Source organism: Lissotriton helveticus, chromosome 5_1 (assembly GCF_964261635.1).
Source record: "Lissotriton helveticus chromosome 5_1, aLisHel1.1, whole genome shotgun sequence".
Lineage (NCBI taxonomy): Eukaryota > Metazoa > Chordata > Amphibia > Caudata > Salamandridae > Lissotriton > Lissotriton helveticus.
The window spans coordinates 1,199,755,577-1,199,775,539 of record NC_136065.1 but is presented as its reverse complement, the minus strand read 5'-3'; the positions used below and the strand labels follow the sequence as shown (position 1 = coordinate 1,199,775,539).

Sequence of the window (19,963 nt, the reverse complement as noted above, 5' to 3'; positions counted from 1 at the left end):
TGCCCCAGTCCCATGGAAAAGAAGTCAACAGTTGTGAGACAAACAAAACACACACTTAAGTGTCAAACTGAGACAAAAATTAGAAACAAGCATTTACAATGCAATGGTTTCGCCTTTGGAAAAGTTTGAGCTATTGGCATTGTAAATGGCAAAATTTGTATTTATGTGTTGGTTTAAAAACAGATGAATAAATGGCATTGTCATTTACATTGCCATTAGCTTAATCTCTCCTTACAAGATGTATGTGCACTGTGGGGTTTCCAGGGCTGAGGCCCGCGAGCCCAGACACTCATTAAAACCCACAAGGCGTTTTCATGCAAATCAGGAGGCCTCGACCACAGAACAGAGCTATCATTTCAGGGCCCGTTTTTTAGGAGGCCGGCGTCACCCCACCCCGCTGACTATCTTAAGCTTGCAAAAAATAAAAGCGAAATCATAGATTTGAGACCCCCCTTCTGCTTCAGGAACAAAACCTTAGTCTTTTCCACTGAAAGGGGGAGGTTTTGTGTGTTGCAACCGTCAGAGCCGTTTGTCAAGTAGGGCCCTTCAAGGAGGCACAGGCCCGTGTGGCAGTGAGAGAGGGAGAAAGAGAGGAATAAAGTAGGTGGCAAAGAAAAGCACGAGAGGGGAGGCAGGAGAGAGAAGAGAACAGAATGACTGCAGGCAAACAAAGAGGAAAAGAAGGAGTGGGAGAGAAAAAGGCAATAAAGAGAAGGCAAGGACGAAGTAAAATAACCAAAGAGGGTGAGAGAGGAAAAGCGGGCAGATTGCGATTGTAGAGACAGAGGGCTATCAATTATCCATAGAGTCTTTTAGTTTTTTTAAAAGAACTTAACGAAAGAAAAAACCCAATGCATTTCGGGTTCATTGGAACCATTCGTCAAGGGTACTAAATGATAATATAATTTTATAATTTTCCTGGTTCTTCTGGTAATTTTCTTGCCAGTTCCGTACTCGGGCACTACAAAGTAAATGTATTTATGTTAGGCATAACCCATTTTGGGTATACATCAATCTCAAATAGGATTAGCACACGGGAAAAAACTAATAGATAGAGGCAAAGAAACTCATGGAAAGGAAAATAATGTGGAATAGAATTCATCATACTGCACGAGCCCGACCGACAATCCAAGGTAAACACTTTAAAATGTAACCATTTAGTGATGTTTTCTCACCCCAAGCGTGTGCATACTGGTAGTGCAAACTCATGGTTCCATTCAAGCCCCTACCTGTACAAATACAAAACACCCTTGCGTGAAAAGAGTCTAACTGTCTCCTCTTGCCCTCGGGGTATTATTCAGAAACACGTCTTTACTGTAACAAAAAACGGTACCATTTAGCTAAATTTCACCCATTATACTAGTCAGGAGATTTCAGTTACTCTTGCTCAAAAACACTCTGTCCGAAACGGACTTACCACCTCCTTCCTGTAATCACAAAGTCCACTCCTCTTCGTTGATCCCCCTCTCTGCCATTCACAGGTCTATGAGAAACAAACGCAACCCTCTCATACTTGCTCTCTGAATAATTTCCGTGTGAACAGTGCAGAGTAACCTTCGCTTACCCTGTCTCTTTTCCGCTTTCTATCGTAACCAGACAGCTGTTCTCTGCGCCGGGTTAACTTGAATGCCAGACTCTATGAAAAGCAGAGGTAACTCTCTCTGACTAACTTTCATGACATTATGTCCGTATGTGCGCTTTGGTACAGATCAACCTTCGCTTACCCAATCTCTGTCCCGCTCGCCTCCGTAATGAAAATAGCTGTGCCCTGCGCCGGTTACACTTTAATCCCAAAGTTGTCTCTACAATAAATGAACGATGTCACTCATTGCCATCAGGCTTCTGCGATTAACACATTTTAACTCCTCCTGTTACTTAAAAACGCCATCAAGCCTACCTCGCTCAGCCCGCGTTCGCTACCCTCTGGCCTCCCAAGTCTTTCCAGTGTCAACATCCGGTCCTGCCATGCCGTGCTCATTTAAAGCACAACTTCAACACCACCGCAACTTTATTTAAAAGTCGCGATGCAAACGCTTCTTTCTCCAAATTAACCCCTATTGCGTATGCATAGTGTAACAAGCACTCACCTGGGGAACAACGGAGGCCCAGCACGGAGCGGGCATTTCGGCAACCCCGCCCACGGCCGCGGTAATGTGCGCTCTGAAAAACATGAAGCACACGGACAGGGGGGGGGCGGGAATGGACAGGGGGTGGGGGGGCGGGAACGGACAGGGGGGGGGGGGCGGGAACGGACAGCGGGAGGGGGGTCGGGAAGGCTTCCTCCGTTGGCGGTCGGCCGCGGAATGGCCCTAAAAACCGGGTCAACAAAAAAAAATAAACCCCGCCCACGGCCGCGATGACGTCATCGCAGAGGCGGAGAGAGAAAAAATCACGGGAACGCCCACGAATCTGGTCCGGCCATGACGGACAGATCTCTGTTCCAATGGCTAGCCTCCATTTATGGAGCTAGCCAATGGAACAGAGGGCGGATTCAAGTGTCCCTTACTGAAAACTAAAGATTTCTCTGGGGGCGGAGCTAAAGCTCCGTGCCCCAGGCGAAACCTAAAAAGTGTGTGTGAGCAAGATGGCGCCTCACGGGCGAACCACCAACGGGAACCTGGCAGGTACTCACCAGGATTGCCCTGTTCTCATCATTGGCACCATCAAGCTTGAAAAGAAAGACTTGTGTCCACAAAACAAAACAAACAGTGCTTGTGAAAGAATGCAGTGTGTAAAAACAGACCAAGAACACAAAGGAATGTGTCAAACATAAAACATATAAAAAGCCACACAAACAACACAACGTTTAGCTTTATTCTCTTAATTAGGTGTTGGTTGTGGGAAGTTAAAAAGGAGAGGAAGGCTAATACCTATCTAGCCCTGCTCTACTTGCCGACATGTTTCATTGCCAGTCTCAATTCAGGCAATTTCATCAGGGCGTCACAGGTTAGGCCACTGCATTAGGACATACTTTGTCTTCACAACTGGAAAAAACAAATAAAAACACACACCAATTTGTATGTGTACCGGTCATCCTTCCTTGTACATAGAGCCCATACAGAGGGCTTTCAGAAAGTGAGAGCACTCACACCACAAACAACATCCATTATTTACCCTCAATCGACCACCATGGCGCATACCAGTCGAGAGGTTCAACCCCTGGAAGATTTCGGTGTAACCCCAAACGTGAGTCACCTTTCCTTCTGTACAGTTCACTGCAAAACAAAGTATTTACATTTCAACTATGTTCTCTGTGTGGTTATCTATGATTTACCACACAAGACCATCACCCCGTAGTAAGTCTGTATGCACCCGAGGGGAAGGGGGAAGAGACAAAATTAATGTCCCTTCAACTCTGTTAACCCACGCAGTCTTTATTGGCTCACATTTATATTTACAGAAATGCCACGCAGTTAAACAATTGTTCGTTTAAGCAAAATATCGGACACGGTATACGTCTGGATCACAGAGCATTTCACACCGCTATGCTAGAATTTTGCATTCCTACAGGAGACTCTCAAGTCTACAACTGGAGATTTTACGTCTTCCCAGGAAGAGGGTCGGGGAGAAATGAATGCCCCTTCAACTCTGTTATCCCACGCAATCATTAGCGGCTCACATTTGTATTTGCAGACATGCCACGCAGTTAAACAATTGTTCGTTTAAGAAAAATATTGAACACGGTATACGCCTGGATCACAGAACCTTTAACACCGCTGTGCTCGAATTTCGCATTTCTACGAACAACTCACAAGCCTAAAACTGGAGATCTTACGTCTTACCAGGGAGAGGGTCGGGCCGGCAATAACTCAGCACTCGCGAACGCCAACAGACGGAAAGGCGTAGACAAAATAGTCCCAGGGTGACGCTGTAGGATCCCGTGTACTCGCGAGAGCACGGGGCTTCCATTTTTTGATTGGGGAGAAACCTGTATGTTTAAACAGGAAAGCAACGCGGAACTCGCCGGGCATATTGTTAAAGCCTGCCGAGCTGAAAACAAAGACTTAACCATAAAAAAAAATTTGTCTCAGTCTTTTAATGTAAAAGGAAAACTTTGTTTAATACATTTCGTTAGTAATACCAAAATTGTAGAAAACCTTCTACAACTGGATTACTCCAACCAATAATTTAAGGGCAACAATGAGTATTACTACTGGTAAGTGTACCTAGAGATTTTCAGATCAACGAGGGAAGATCATTACTAAAATTTAGGAAGATGGTCCAGACCTGCCTTTTTAAAAATAGGATCTGACTAATTTGCGCATTTTCAGCTTTTAAATTGAGATCAGTGTTTTTCCTTTTCAGCGCTAAGGTACCTTTGGGTGTTTGCGCTTTATAAAAAACATATATAAAATAATTTGAATGATTGTGCATAGTACAGTGATTGTGCAAAATGCGAGTATGTTAGAACACTATGGGCCCCTTTAGGATGTCAGGCGATTCCCCACCCGCCACCCTTTCCCCCCCCCCCCCAGGGTTTTATATGGTGGCTGTGTCTGTTAGACACCGCCATCCATATTAGGATGTGGCGTGTGGGAATGTCTTGTGGGGGCCCGTTGCGGGCCCCCAGGGACTCCGGGGGGGTGGGGGCTGCACATGTGGGGTACCTATGGTACCCCCCTGCACTTCACTGTACAACGTGGCAGGCACCACACAGTGCCTGTCACGTTGTGCATTGAAGTGAGCAATGTGCATTTTTAGCATTGCGGCGAGCGGTGCTTTCAGTACCGCCCGCCGCAATGTTAAAAAGGCAGGATGCGCCTGCCAGTGTGGCGGGCGCATCTTAATGGCCCCCACGGGACCGCCACCCTTATGGCGGGCAGTCCCGTTTTACGTCGGGATGGCGGGCAGGCAAAGTCCCCCCGCCATCCTAATGGGCCCCAATATGTTCTGCAGCTTTCTCCTTTAAATTGAATGCACATGCTGCATCACAAGCACTTTAATAAAAGCAGATGGAAAAATACAATTCTTGGGTGCTTTTTTCAGTGGCTGTGTAAGCACTGATAAATACTGATATTGAAAACTTTGGGAAACATTGGAAACACACGAATGCGATAAAAAAAAATATAAAGAGAAAAAAATAACGAAATATTATGATGCATAGCAATGTATGCTTGAATAAATTTACTTGTAGCATTTTATTATTATCAGTTGTGTAGAGTGCCTCAATGGTTTGTTCTATCACATTCAAATCTCTCATCAGCGCTTTATCACAACAGAATATAAACAAGTTCCAGCACTTATGTTTATTTCATCCCGATGAATCACTCGGTCACTCAAGATCATCATAGAGCTAGAAAAACTGGTAAGATACCAAGAAGGCTCCAAGGGGGAAATAACATGAAAAAATGGTTTGCAAAACAAAAATGTTTAAGAGTCCTCCTAAAAGCAAGTTGGCTTTACCAACTAAAAAGATCTAAGGGAAGACGGTTTCACCACTTGGGACCAAGATAATGTGGCGACTAGACTCCCCCATACTGCTTAACTTGAACCTAGTCACCTACGTCCGAAACCGTGTTGCTGTAGCAGAAGGTGCATGGATTGTCGTATTTTGCAACTCTGTCTTTGAAGGCAGAACTTCTCCATCCCTTAGCAGATCCCATGAACCAGTCAGAGGGTTTTAACTTACGCTCGCCAGAGAGCCAGGGAAGTTTACTTCTCGTGGCTGACACAAGTTCATATTTCCTCAGTTCAGTTGTTTTCCTAGCTGTACAGTTTTGTTTATGTTACAATTTGGCAATAGCAGCCTCAGGTAGATCCAGGTAACAGACTATTCCAATAGTCAATGTATGATAAAGCTCAGAAAGGTACAACTCCAGCTTGCAGGCGTAAAACGTGAAAACAGCAGCAAGCTACTGTATCAGTTTGATCTTCCAGTACTAGTGTTTTGATCAAAATAATCCCCCAATGATTTCAGCTTGAGTGCTGGATTAGGAGACCAACACTGAGAGAGAAAGTGTGTAGTAGAGAGTGTGTAGTAGAGAGTAGAAGAGAATAGTAGAGAGAAAGCATGGAGCAAAGAGGGTAGGCAGCGGCCTTCATATTCAAGGAGGGCTTTCTCCGAAAACCTGCAGCTGCAAAATAAGTGGTTTTGTGCCGTGTTTATGCCTCCCTGTGCCAGCTGCAGTGGAGATGTGACTTAGAATTATTCGCTCATTTATTAGCGCCATCATGTTAAGTCTAACACACTAGTAACGTCTTCCACTGAGACTACAACACCCACATGGCGTTATCTTCAAATACAATCATAGATCCAGAAGTAGGTAATGTCCGCCTCCGTGTACTCCTGTTTTCCTTCCATAAATCAGCCCTACTACCATATCCGTAACGTCCCCTCACTTGCCCTAATTGTTCGGGGTTAATGTCATAGCACACACTCGCATTTTCCCAGCAGGTCCTGAGACCCCCCCCCTCAAATACTTGTGGCAGGCCTGCCCTTATGTTACCCCTTCAGACATTGCTGTCATTTAGCGAACATCACTCTGCACGCTAGATTCTAACTGCACCATATCCTCTCTCCTATAAGAGTAATGAACAGTTAGTTTCCTCTTCGTCTATAGGTAACAAACTACTTGCTTCCCTTCCACGGGTTACATACTCCCCCTTCAATGGGTTTATAACGTAAGACACAACTCTTTCGCCCGCCTGTAGATATATCCCCTTCTGTCTGAAGACAAGCCTGCAGCGTGTTACATACTGACAGTGCACATGCCTTTTGTGGGTAATGTACTCCCTCTCACAGACTATCTCTTCCCTGTGGAGGACACTTCTACTCACCAGAACAGACGGTGGCCCCCAGACACAATAACGCACTGTGTCCACGTTTCTCCCCAGCAACAGGGCCTGGAGATAACTGAGCACAGATTGGTAAGGCTGCAATGCTGCACCAGTTGCTCCCATAGGATCCAGACTAGCTGTTTTCACTCAAGGCGAGGAACTGGCTCTCTCTGCTCCACCGTTGCTATCTTACAGCTCCTTAACCTAAAGTAATGACGCCACCGACAGAAGGCGTCTATGTCTCCTATGGCACCGTGACGTCATTGCGTATTATAGTGCAAAAAAGCCAACGGAGTGTTAGATGAGAAACAAAGAGGGAGAAATTCAAACTTAAATCACCAGTGAAGAGGGGCGTACCTAAGAAGGCAATGTTACTGTTGAACCAGGGTAATTTGCCGGTCATGTCGGGGTGGACTGTCTACTTAGTGGCATTAAGGAGGCACTGTGCAATGAGAGGCGCACTAAGGGAGTGCGCCGAGAGAGGCTTTGAGGGGTACTGTGCGCAAAGGATACTGAGGGGTGTACTGACGAGGCATTGAGAAAAGGACCGACGAGGTACTGTGCACTGAAAGAGGCATTGAGGAGGTGGCGTGCACTAAGGAGGCCCTGTGCACTGAGAGGTGAATTGAGGGGACGCGCCGACAGGGGCACTGAGGGGTTAGTGTGTGCTAAAGACACGAAGGGGGTGTACTGAACAGGCACTGTTCACTGAGGAGGTATTGTGCACTGAGGAGATGGTCCGAGAGGAGCTGTGAGGGGTGCTTTGCGCTAAGGACATTGAGGGAATGTACTCAAGAGTCATTGACAAAAGAATCGACGAGGTACGGTGCACTAAGTGGTGCAGTGAAAATGTATTGTGCACTGAGCGGGATAGTAAAGAGGCATTTGCGCTGAGAGGGGCAGTGAGGAAGTATTGTGCGTTGAGGGTTCAGTGAGGAGGTATTGTGCATTGAGGGTTCAGTGAGGAGGTATTTTGCGCTGAGGGGGGCAGTGAGGAGGTATTGTCCGTTGAGGGGCAGTAAGGAGGTATTGTGCACTGAGGGTGCAGTGAGGAGGTGTGGTGCACTTAGAAATAACCTGAAACCAAAACTCAGTAATCAGCTGCTACCCTTTCAAAGGACTAATTGCCTTCAATAACACTTCTTCGCATGAGCTATTAACCCGTTTTATGAAAGACTAGAGAACAAAAAAATTCTGATGTTAAATTGTTCCCAGCGCATGAAGGGGCGAGCTTCTGCTGACCTGATTTTCTCGTCTTTATTTGAGCACAATGTAAGGAGTGCATGATCTCCCACCAGTACTGACATTGAATTTCACAAGACAGCTAATTGAATTGCAAAGGCCAGTCATTGAACGATGCTGTCATAGACTTCCCTCTGCATCTGTAAACATTACACAGCCATGCTACATTAAGGGATGGCGGTAGGGTGACCAACCGTCCGTAAATGTCACGGACAGTCCGTAATTTCGGCCGTCTGTCCGTTGTCCGTGAAGGATTCTTTAACGGACGCCATTTGTCCGTCATTTTAGCCGGGCACCGGTCGCCCCACCCTAACGCCGGCACAGCTTGCACCCGCCTCCCTTCTTGACTCCTATGCTGTTTCCGAAGCTCAGATACCCCGCAGCACTGTAGAGGCACAGCGGGATGGCACCCCTCACACCTCCAGCCCTTGATGAGCTGTTAAGAGGTGCTCGAAGGTGACTGGGAGGAGGGACTGCAGGTTCAGGAGCAGGGCATCCATTCGCATGCAAACAGCCCTGAATGGTCACGTCTCTGCAGTTTAGAGGGGGCTCACACAATCCAATTCTACCCAGGGCCCCAAATATCCGAGACTCCGCCAGATTACACAGATTACACAGTGGCAGCACATGGTTCTCTTCACAGAGCTTAATTACGGTCACTAAATTGTAAGCAAACCTCGATTCTTCAAACATGCAGTCTATAATGTAATAAAATAAAGAAAAGGCACAATCGCACCCACACTGATTAACAAAGTATGGAGGACAATCAGTTATCTTAGAGTATCTCCTGTAAGAACTGTACATCACAGTGGGGGATGACATTTTGTACAGAGAGCCTGTCTTCCTTGTCTTGTGCAGGAGGGGGCGAGGAGCCCAAGATGATACTAGAATACAGCATACTCACCCATGTGCCCACCCTGGTGGATCCTGTTCCCCTCCTGTGATGACTACTGCCCACCCCCCAGTGATGGCTCCTGTCTCCCCATGTGGTGGATCCTGTCCTGTGCCCCCCCGCCTGTGGTGGCTCCTGTCCCCCCCCTGTGGTGGATCATGTCTCCGCCATGGGTGGCTTCTGTCCCAGTCCTGGAATGGCCCCTGCAGCGAGGGTGAAGTTCTTGATGGGCCTCTACTCAAAAGGGCTCAGCTCAAAATTAATATGGACAGGTGGGCGAGTAAGTACGTGAAGGGATGGGTGGATGGCTGGATGAATTAGTGAAAGGGTAAATGTATGAATGAAAGAGTGAATAAATGGATAATGAGAGAGGATGGATGGATTGATGAGCGAGGGGAAGGATGGATGAGAGAAAATGTAAATAGCTGGATGTATGGGTGGAAGGGTAGCTGGATGACGGATGAGGGGAAAGATGGATGAGGGGAAGGATGGATGGATGAGGGGAAGGATGGATGGAGGGGAAGGATAGGTGGATGAGGGGAAGGATAAATGAATGGGAAGGATGGATGGATGAGGGGAAGGATGGATGATGGATAAAAGGAAGGATGGATGAGGGGAAGGATGGATGGATGAGGGGAAGGATGGATGGATGAGGGGAAGGATGGATGGATGATGAGGGGAAGGATGGATGATGGATGAAAGGAAGGATGGATGAGGGGAAGGATGGATGGATGAGGGGAAGGATGAATGGATGAGGGGAAGAAAGGATGGATGGATGAGGGGAAGGATGGATGGATGAGGGGAAGGATGGATGGAGGGGAAAGATAGGTGGATGAGGGGAAGGATAAATGAATGGGAAGGATGGATGGATGAGGGGAAGGATGGATGATGGATAAACGGAAGGATGGATGAGGGGAAGGATGGATGGATGAGGGGAAGGATGGATGGATGAGGGGAAGGATGGATGATGGATGAAAGGAAGGATGGATGAGGGGAAGGATGGATGGATGAGGGGAAGGATGAATGGATGAGGGGAAGAAAGGATGGATGGATGAAGGATGGATGGATGATGAGGGGGTGGGTGAAAGGATGGATGGATGATGAGGGGAAGGATGGATGGATGATGAGGGGGTGGGTGAAAGGATGGATGGATGATGAGGGGAAGGATGGATGGATGGATGGTGAGGGGAAGGATGGATGGATGAGGGGAAGGATGGATGATGGATGAAAGGAAGGATGGATGAGGGGAAGGATGGATGGATGAGGGGAAGGATGAATGGATGAGGGGAAGAAAGGATGGATGGATGAGGGGAAGGATGGATGGATGAGGGGAAGGATGGATGGAGGGGAAAGATAGGTGGATGAGGGGAAGGATAAATGAATGGGAAGGATGGATGGATGAGGGGAAGGATGGATGATGGATAAACGGAAGGATGGATGAGGGGAAGGATGGATGGATGAGGGGAAGGATGGATGGATGAGGGGAAGGATGGATGATGGATGAAAGGAAGGATGGATGAGGGGAAGGATGGATGGATGAGGGGAAGGATGAATGGATGAGGGGAAGAAAGGATGGATGGATGAAGGATGGATGGATGATGAGGGGGTGGGTGAAAGGATGGATGGATGATGAGGGGAAGGATGGATGGATGATGAGGGGGTGGGTGAAAGGATGGATGGATGATGAGGGGAAGGATGGATGGATGGATGGTGAGGGGATGGATGATGAGGGGGTGGGTGAAAGGATGAATGGATGGATGGATGATGAGGGGAAGGATGGATGGATGGATGATGAGTGGGTGGGTGGAAGGATGGATGGATGGATGATGAGGGGAAGGATGGATGGATGATGAGGGGAAGGATGGATGGATGGATGATGAGGGGAAGGATGGATGGATGGATGATGAGTGGGTGGGTGAAAGGATGGATGGATGGACAGTGGGTGGGTGAAAGGATGGATGGATGAGGAGTGGGTGGGTGGATGGATGGACGGATGGGTGATGAGTGGGTGGGTGGGTGAAAGGATGGATGGATGAGTGGGTGGGTTAATGGTGGGTGGGTGAAAGGATGGATGAGTGGATAGGTGGGTGGGTGGATGTGGGTGGGTGAAAGGATGGATGGGTGGGTGGATGGTGGGTGGGTGGATGGTTGGGTGGATGATGGGTGGGTGGGTGGATGAGTGAAATGATGGATGGATTGATGGATTGATAAGTGCAAGGGTGAATGAATGGACGTATGAGTGAAACGGTGGATGTAAGGATGGATGAGTGAGTGAAAGGGAGGGTAGATGGACAAAAGGATGAATAGATGTGTGAATGAGTGAAATGATAGATGGATGAGTGATAGGGTCAATGGATGGATTCATGAGTGGATGAGTAGATGGATGGATGGATGGATGGGTGGGTGGATGAATGTATGGAAGGAAGGTTGGCTAAGTGAAAAGGTCGATGGAGAGAGAGAAAGGGAGGATGGATGGATGACTAAAAGAGTGGATGGGTGGAAGGATTAGTAAGTGAAAGGATGGCTGGATTGGTGAAAGGGTAAATAGCTGGATGGATGAGTGAATGGATGGATGGGATGAAGAATGGATGGATAAATGTACAGATGGATAGGGTGAAAGGGTGGATGGATGAGTGAAAGGATGGATGAAGGGATGGATGAGTGAAATGATAGATGGAAGGATACATGATGGATAGGTTTGCAAATGGTTGAATATGTTTGGAAATGGCTGGGCTTACTTATATACTATTGCGCGACCTCTGATGTGTCTGTAAAACTTATCCAATTGTCCTGAAGTTTTGTCCTGAATTTTGACCTCCTGTCCTGAATTTGTGTCCTGAATTTTGACCCTTTGTCCTGAATTTTTACACTCACCGTCCTGAATTTGCACCAATGCCAGTTGGTCACCCTAGATGGCGGTGAGGTCACGCTTCCCAGGGACAACATGAGCTCGCGACCCTCCCCGCAGAGATGAAAGTTGCGTCCGCTGCACCGTCAACACAGCTTCAATGAACAGTGAAGCCACAGCCACGAGAACTGCTCGAGCGTGAGCACAGCGCGAGCCCCCCACAGAGCGGGGACGTACAGTCCGCTTTTCTGCAAGAGCACAGAAAGCGCATTCATACAAGCGCCGGGATGTGACATGAATGTCCTGCTGGGAGAGTGTGCAGAGCCATGTCTGACTTGTAAGTCACCCTTCCTACCCACTTGCTTTTATTTTGTGTTCCTTAACCTGCAAAGCTCGTGACCCCGTGGATGAATATTTATAGCTGCGAGTGAGCCAAAGGAAAAACAATGGTGTAAGGAACCCCCTATGAATTCTGTCTCTGTGTTATGTGACCAAGTGACCCTCATGCAAATGGAGGAATCTCGGAGTTTCAGAACTTTTTGAACTTTAGAATAGACTCTTATGCGCTGCGCATATTATCAAATTGAGTAGTAGGAAGGTTGTTCAATCGAATGCATGCTAAAGAACAGTCACATTGATTGGCTGCCAAATGATGTAGTAAAGATATGATCTATCAGTGCAATTTGCCATTGTTATGCAGCAAGATACTAGACTCAAGAGTATTTAGAAACAAGTACGCTTGGTCCGCTTCAGTCAGTCATAAAAGGTTTGTTATCTTTATGGGGCCATGTGTTTGAAAACACATGGCCTCATAAAGAAAACAATCCTTTTGCGACGGGAGTAAGTCAAGTCAGCCAGTCCAAGTGGGACGGCTCAAAGAGAGAAAAATTTCGGCCACCAAGTGGTCTTTCCCAGTGGCCCGCCACCGTTTAGCCTAAATGGTGACGCCAGCCAGTGGGAAAGAGGGGCGGGGCTTAAAGCCCGCTAGTGTAACCCACCTAAAACCATAAAATCTCGCGAGCTCGGCTGCACATGTGCGCAGTACGCCACGAGACCTAAAAGCAGTACCTATGTAGCCACAATTCGTTCTAGAATTTGCGTTAATGCTGGTAACAAGGAAATAGGATGCTAATTGTTCACTTCTGACGATACTTATAACTGTAGATTCCTCACCTCAAGACTATCCCCAGTCGTAATTAAGGATCCAGAAGATTTCAACAGTATTGCTCCTGCCACCAGTATGTGGCTTTGTGTGGTTCCCACCAACTTTGTTCCACCCTGAAAGTGACAAACTGTGGAGCCTATAAGCCCTTCTCTGCGTGCTAAGTTCAGTTTCTTTTTTTCCATGGTTTCATATGTTGATCTGGGGCTCGCTGTCAACCTTTTCCTTGAAAATTACGTTTTTTGCTTCAGAATTATTTTTTCCATTGGGCAAGGTAACTGTGCCCGCTCCTAAAACTACTGAGCTGTAGGGGCTGTCACAAACAGATGTCTGTGACAGATCCCCAAAATGTCTCCCTCTGGTGTTTGAGTTCAGCTCACACCTCCAAGTCATACAAGGAGTGCGCCCCTATGAACCCAAAAGTGATACCGAATTGCAAAGATGTACTACTTCGAACACAGTAAAAAGCCTCTGAAGTCATGCTCCCGCTCAAAGTCGTAGGCACAAACTTACCAACTCTCCAGGATGCTATTGCAACAGGTCGTTATTGAGGTCCAAGCCTTCGAGTAAGTCGAAATTGAAGAGGAAGCACAAGGAGTCCCAGTGGCATCACAAACCTGCCACTCTCTACCCGAGAAGTTGTAAGGATGACATGGTGCCTCTGGGTCACGTTCCCGGTCCCCTGGGGAAGGGACAGTTACACAACTGATCTCAATGCACAATTAGTTTCCAAGTCCATCTGCGACGTCACAACAGATTCAGGCCTTGAAAGAGGCCATGTTGGTAAATGTTGGCACCCTATGGGCCGCAAGGATCTAAGGAGGCCTCCAGTTGGGTAACCGCCGGTAGGCCTGACCTTTGCACCATCTGTGTCTCCGGAAAACGTGTCGGGTTCCACTCAGATGCTGGAGCCAACTTACAATCCAGCAACAAAAACCACGTCAGCCGCTGCGACTTGAGTGCTGGCAGTAACATTGCCGGACAACTCCATTTCTATAGTCCTCTCTGACTCTGAGCGGAAAGTATCTAAGCCCCGACCAAGGTTGTGTCTTGACGCAGTCCACCAGTTCATTTTGGCTTATTCAGAACCATGCCTTTTTCTCAAAGCCATACCCGAACGGTCCAACGGCTTTCCTCTTCGGACTCTGATCACAGCCAACCAGCTTTTGGGAATGACAATAGTGATGAAGGATACTACTTTCCCCAGCATTTTTATGAGGGCAATATATACCTACATTTGCAAGATGCCAGTTCCTGGATTCTGGATTGTGCTCTCACCTGGACCACCAACAGGAGAGAGTGCCTTCTTTGCTGTGGTAATGAGATGTGAAGCGGAAGTTAGGGATTTACAACTCCCAATGGTGAAAGTCAACTTTTGAGAGAACCATTACTTCCATTTCATGAATCTCTGACTGACAACCCTTATGTGCATATGGTCTAAGCCCTGTTCCTGTCCTCCAGTGAAGACACAGATTGCCAGTTGTCACAGGCCAGTGCCAGAAGGGCCGGACTGGCCGTAGCAGGCACCGTGCAATCCCATGGTGCGCTGCACGGGCGGGGGGGCAGATTTGGGGCCCCTGGGGGCCGTTTTTGTTACAGGGCTGTTTTTGCAGCATAGCTGCAAAATCGGCCCTGTAACAAAATCGGCCGAAAACCGGCCCTGGCAAAGAGCTCGGCGGCACCCACAACCTCCCCCACCACCCCTCATCGGCCGGTTAGGATGCCATAAAATCCATAACCTGCTCTGGACTGGACATTACTAACTGTTTAAGCAAAGCAGTTGACACTATTATGGTGCTCTGGTGGCACGCTTGATGCAGTCCATTATTTATCTATGGACATGCAAGCCTCTTTTATGGACATGCCATTCTATGGGCCTTGTCTGTTTGGCAAGAAGGCTAATTTGGTGTGGCAACTTTCTAAAGAAAACTCACCACACCTTCTCTAGGACTTTTTACCCATGCAAGAGAGTATCCTCAACAGTTTCACCCCTTTTGAAACTACTCAAGAGGGTTGCATACTTCACCCACAAGGCCCAGCACCACTGCAAAAAGCACCCCAGTACTTTTGGGCCCAGATCAAGCAGACAATGATAAGGCACTGAACTTCCCAGTCCCCCACCGCACCGGCATCCACCTCCATGACGCCTTCAGAGCACACGACCACCTTGATGCAGGCAAAATCAGATATTTCCTCGAAGGGTGGCAAAAGCTAATATCCAACAGGTGGGTCCTTCAGATCGTCCAACAAATATATGCTTGCTATTCCGTTTTGACCATCCAAGCCTTCCACCTACATCAGAACATCTTTTATGAAAAGCACTTGGCAATCTTGCTCCAAGATGTGCATTCTGCTTTGACCAAAAGAGACATAGTCAGGGTCCCTGCCAAGGAAATATGGACTGGCTGTTACTCGTATTATGTCCTTGTGCCGGAAAAAAGGAGGCCTTTGTCCTGTTTTAGATGTCTACACTCTGAATTCCTTTGGAAGGACTAATTCAAAATGCTCATGCTGGCCCAGGCTCTGTCTGCTCTGGATCTGGAGACTGGATGGTAGCGTTGGACCTGCAGGACACCTACGTTTTATATTCCCGTCCTGTAAGCCCACAGACGTTGTCTGCTGCTTCACAGTGGACCAGGAGCATTTTCAGTTGTGGTGCTCCATTTTGGCCTCCACAGCTCCCTTCGGGTGTTTGCAAAAGTGAGGTGGTGGTTGCAGCACACTTTTAAAGTTTGGGTATTCCAGTCTTTCCCTACCTCAACAACTCACTGTTGGAGGCAGGCTTGCCCTCAAGCAGTCGTAGACCACCTCCCCAGACAATGGTGAACCTCCTAAGTTTGTTGGGGTTCACTAGCAACATGACAGTCACATCTAACTCCTTTGCATTCATCTGAGTCATCCAGGAAATGGTGCAGGTTTGTACCTTTCCCGCCAGAGCGGAATGTCCAGGACACTCAGGCTATGATCCTGATGTTTTAACTCTGTCCTGGATCTCAGTGTGTACTTAGGACTATTGGTTTCTTACATCCTACTGGTCAACTATGCCAGATGTTGCATGTAGGCTCCGCCATTGGATCTGAAGTCTCAGTGGGCTCCGGGAATCTATTGAATTCCATCCATATTTCAGAGGAGGCTGCAAACAATATGCAGTGGTGGCTGCTAGACCGAGATTAGGCCAGTGGCTGACCCCTCTCCTTACCACATCAGCGCTGACGGTGGTCACGGATGCATTGCTACTGGGCTGGGAAGACCGTGTCAGGGGTGGAAATCCGAGGACTTTGGGCTCCGGCGGAAACCCGCCTCCACATCAATTTCTTGGAGTTGCCGGTGATCTGTTCGGCATTGAAGGCTTTCCTGCCATCCATCAAAGGGAGTCTAGTGTAGGTACTCACAGACAACATGACCAGCAACAAGCAGGGCTGAGTGTCTTGAGTCCGCTGCCAGGAGGCTCTGAGCCTCTCAGGAAGTGGCTGACTGACTGGGGCATTTCTCTGCTCATGAAACCCGTGACAGATTCTCTAAACGCCTGGCTACACAAACTCATTTGCCTACTCCTACAAGATCACGAATGGTAGTTACACCTGAGGTGGTGCAGGGTGTATTTTGCAATGGGAAGATCCGTGGCTCCATCTTTTCACCACTTCTAAGTGTGAAGTGTCAGCATTTTGGTGCGCTTGAGTTTCCAAAAAGGCTTTCTGAGCTTTATTCCACCTAGTGTGGTGCTCGGGATTCCTGTATGACTTTCCTCCTCTAACTCTCTTGGCTTAAGTTCTGAAGAAGATCAAGACTGACTGGACCCAAGTCATCCTAGAGACTCCAGGTTGGGCCAGGAGGGTGTGGTATCCAGACTCATGAGTATCTGTTATCTGATCAAGCTGCTGCTTTGAGATGATCTGCTGTTGCAGCAACAGGGCAGGCTCCTGCACCTGGGTTCCGTGGTCTCTATTTTCATGTGCGGAGATTGATCAGCTGCAGCTAGTTTCCTTAAATATGCCTCCCAAGGCCATTGATGTTATTATGGCAACCAGGCGCCCTTCTACTAAATTAATGTATGCTGGGACACGTTTGTGGCTTGGTGTAGCACCCGGCAGAGTGACCTGATATAAACCACGCTGTCTGAAGTGTTGTTGTTTGTTTTCCCAGCAAGGACTTGTGTTGTACACTATAAAAGGCTATTTATCTGCTCTTTCGGCTATTTTTAAGGTTGCCAGATCAGCTTTCTTTGTTTAAATCACCAATTGTGATGAGATTTCTCAAAGGTTTACAGCATATGTTTCTGCCGAAGCCCGTTGTGATGCCATTGTTGGACTTGAATTTGGTTCTCACTTTAATCATGTCTATACCATTTGAGCCAATTCATAACTATCCCCTGTGTCTTTTTGTAATGTCAGCTCGCCCCATGAGTGAGCTGCAGGCACACTCTGTTCAGCCACCTTACACATAATTTTCATAATTTTTTCCAGGCAAACTTCTGTTTAGGATTTCTAGCTTCAATTCTGCTGAAAGCACTAACACCTTTCCATGTTGGTAGCCTTTCACTCTTCCGGCTTTTTTTGCCCCACCTTACCCCTCGAAAGAAGAGGAGAGACTCCATTGTTTGGACCCCAAGAGACCCCTCGGTTTTTACATTGATCATGTCAGGAACCATTGAGTGAATGATCAGCTCTTTGTGGGCTTCTTGTCAGCAAAGTAGGGCAAGGTAGTGCAGAAAAGAACCATCTCTAGGTAGATACTCCTCTGCATTAGAATCTGCAACGCAATAGCTAAGAAACAACCACTTGAGGGATTGAGGGATCCAACTTGAGCCAAGGTAGCTGCTAATGTGCTGCAAGTGGAGTTTCTGTCCTGGACATTGGTCAGTCTACTAAGTGGCCATCAGTGCGCATGTTCATGAAGCACTATTGCCCTGACAATCTGGTCTGTTGGGACAAGATTTTTCCAATTTAGTCCTGCAGGACTTTCGTCTGAGCCATTACACAGACTTACCAACTGGGTAGGTACTGCTTTTGTGTCTAATTACAAGGTTAGGAATCTACAATGAGAAGAATTCATCAGAAGAACAAGTTCCTTACCTTCAGTAACATTCTTTATGGCGGATACTCAATCTACTGGAGATTAGCACGCGGAACTACATGACGCCACCTACTGGTACGCAGGAGTGCTGCTTTTGAGTTTCTGGATCCAGACTGATGCCTGCGGGAATATCCACACCATGAGGAATCTGCTGTGAGAATTACCGCCAGTAAGAGAGTTACCGAAGGTAAGTAACTTGTTCTTTCTGTACAGTTTGTTCAGATGTCGTTCTGTACACTTTTCAGATGTCTTTTAAAACTGAGGATCCAATATCTGTAATGTATAATCTGCTAATAAACCCACGCCTTTCCTTCTATTTCAGATTTGAAGCCAAGCAGCGATGGGAAACCAAGAGCAATATGGGGTATATGTAGCCCAGCATATTTGAATCCTCAGATAAGCTCTGCACAGCAGAGGTGGTGTTGTTCCAGGGACGGAAGAAATAGCCCTAGATTCACCTCCAGCTTAATGTTCAAAGCCACCCTATCACGAGGAAGGGTTCTCTGGCTACACTGATTGAACAAAGAGGACTAAAACAGACACTTTTTATACGAGAAGGAGGAACCTAAGTGTAATCTTTCAAAAAAGAGCCCACTGGTCTAGTTGTTTTTCGGCTCTTGCACATGAGAAAGTTACTTTGCATAATTTGTAATTAAATGTTGATGGACTTTCATCTGACGAGGCTGCTGTGGAGATCTGTGTTAATTTGGAATGTCCACCGTTTTAACCGTCAGTGCTAACTTTGTCTTCCATCCTTTGGGTACCAATACATTGAGTGCCTTTAAGTTTTGTAATAGTAACAGTTCATTATTAACAGGGTTTTGGTCCATGGTTTCATTTATGTAGGATAAAGTACCTATAACATAATATTACGTTACAACAAGCAGCTGCAGTGTTTGTAGTTATTGAATCCCCTTGTGAGTGCGAGTCAGCTCCTCCTTTTGGGTTTTGCCCGCAGACAGTTTTGGCTGTTTTTTGTCGAAGCCCTATTTTCTTTAATACATTAAACTATATACATATAGTAGGCTTTGTGTCAGCCCTTTGCTTTTGATTGGATGGCTTTCTTGTCTATCTCATTTCCCCAGCTTATTTGATGGCTTTCCTCCAACCGTTTCACATTTCTCCTATCTTCGTGTCATTTCTTCTTTAATGTGTTCTGATCGGATGCCTCATGTCTTTCCAGGGCCTGCATTCAGGGAACACCTTTTTTCATCTACCATTCAATGAGAGTGAATGTGTTTTTTGGGCTCTTCCTCGTGTGTTGTTTCTTCAGCCAGATTGCTTTGTTTTTCCTTGCTGCAGCTATTCCATTGCTTCCTTCGCAGGTGCCAGCCCGTCCCTTGATTCTCTTGCCGGTCCCATGTGACCTTTTTTTATTAAATTAAGCCTCTCGCTGTACTCTCCCATTGCACCTCTGCCCATCCTCTTGTCTTGTTTGCAGCATTAACCATCTCCTTTCGTCCCTTGCTCCCTCTGCCCTCGTGGTTTTTTAGGGCTTGCCTAGCGACGTAGCACATGCGCGCTGCTCGCCTAGGTAAACTCTATTGTTGACGCTTTCTTGCCGAAGGGAGACAGAACATGTTACGCGTCAGGACAAGCGATGTGCACGGCGCGCGCCCGGACACGCGATGTGCACGTGCACATCGCCTGTCTGGGCGCGTAACATGTTCTGTCTCCCTTTGTTTGAGCACAACCCTCCTGCTCCGTGCTTTGACAGAACTACGCCCTCTACCGCATACAGCAGGGTGCCTGCTGTGTGCATTGCTCAACATGTTTGCCACAGATTTTTTGCTTAGATAACAAGCGGTGCAGTGGGTGTTTGATCTGTGGAGTCTATTTGCCTTCGGGAGCACACGTGTGTATCTATTTTGTGAGAATGTGTGTGCGCACCTGAAGTGAACGGGTGTGTGTATCGCTGTGTCTCTTTTCATGTGTGTGTCCGAGCTTTCTGGGAGTGTTCAGTGTCAAT

General features: G+C 47.3%; 1 protein-coding gene across 1 annotated transcript in view; it reads left to right on the top strand.

Annotated features, from left to right (window-relative positions):
• The window catches only part of FAM204A (family with sequence similarity 204 member A), a 380,149-nt gene extending 361,131 nt beyond the window's left edge, over positions 1-19,018 (top strand). The window contains exon 7 of the mRNA XM_078641197.1: positions 18,317-19,018. Within this exon, the coding sequence (XP_078497323.1) occupies positions 18,317-18,368 (52 nt within the window). The 3' untranslated portion in view covers positions 18,369-19,018. The remainder of the gene's footprint in view (positions 1-18,316) is intronic.
• The last annotated feature ends 945 nt before the right edge of the window (positions 19,019-19,963 follow it).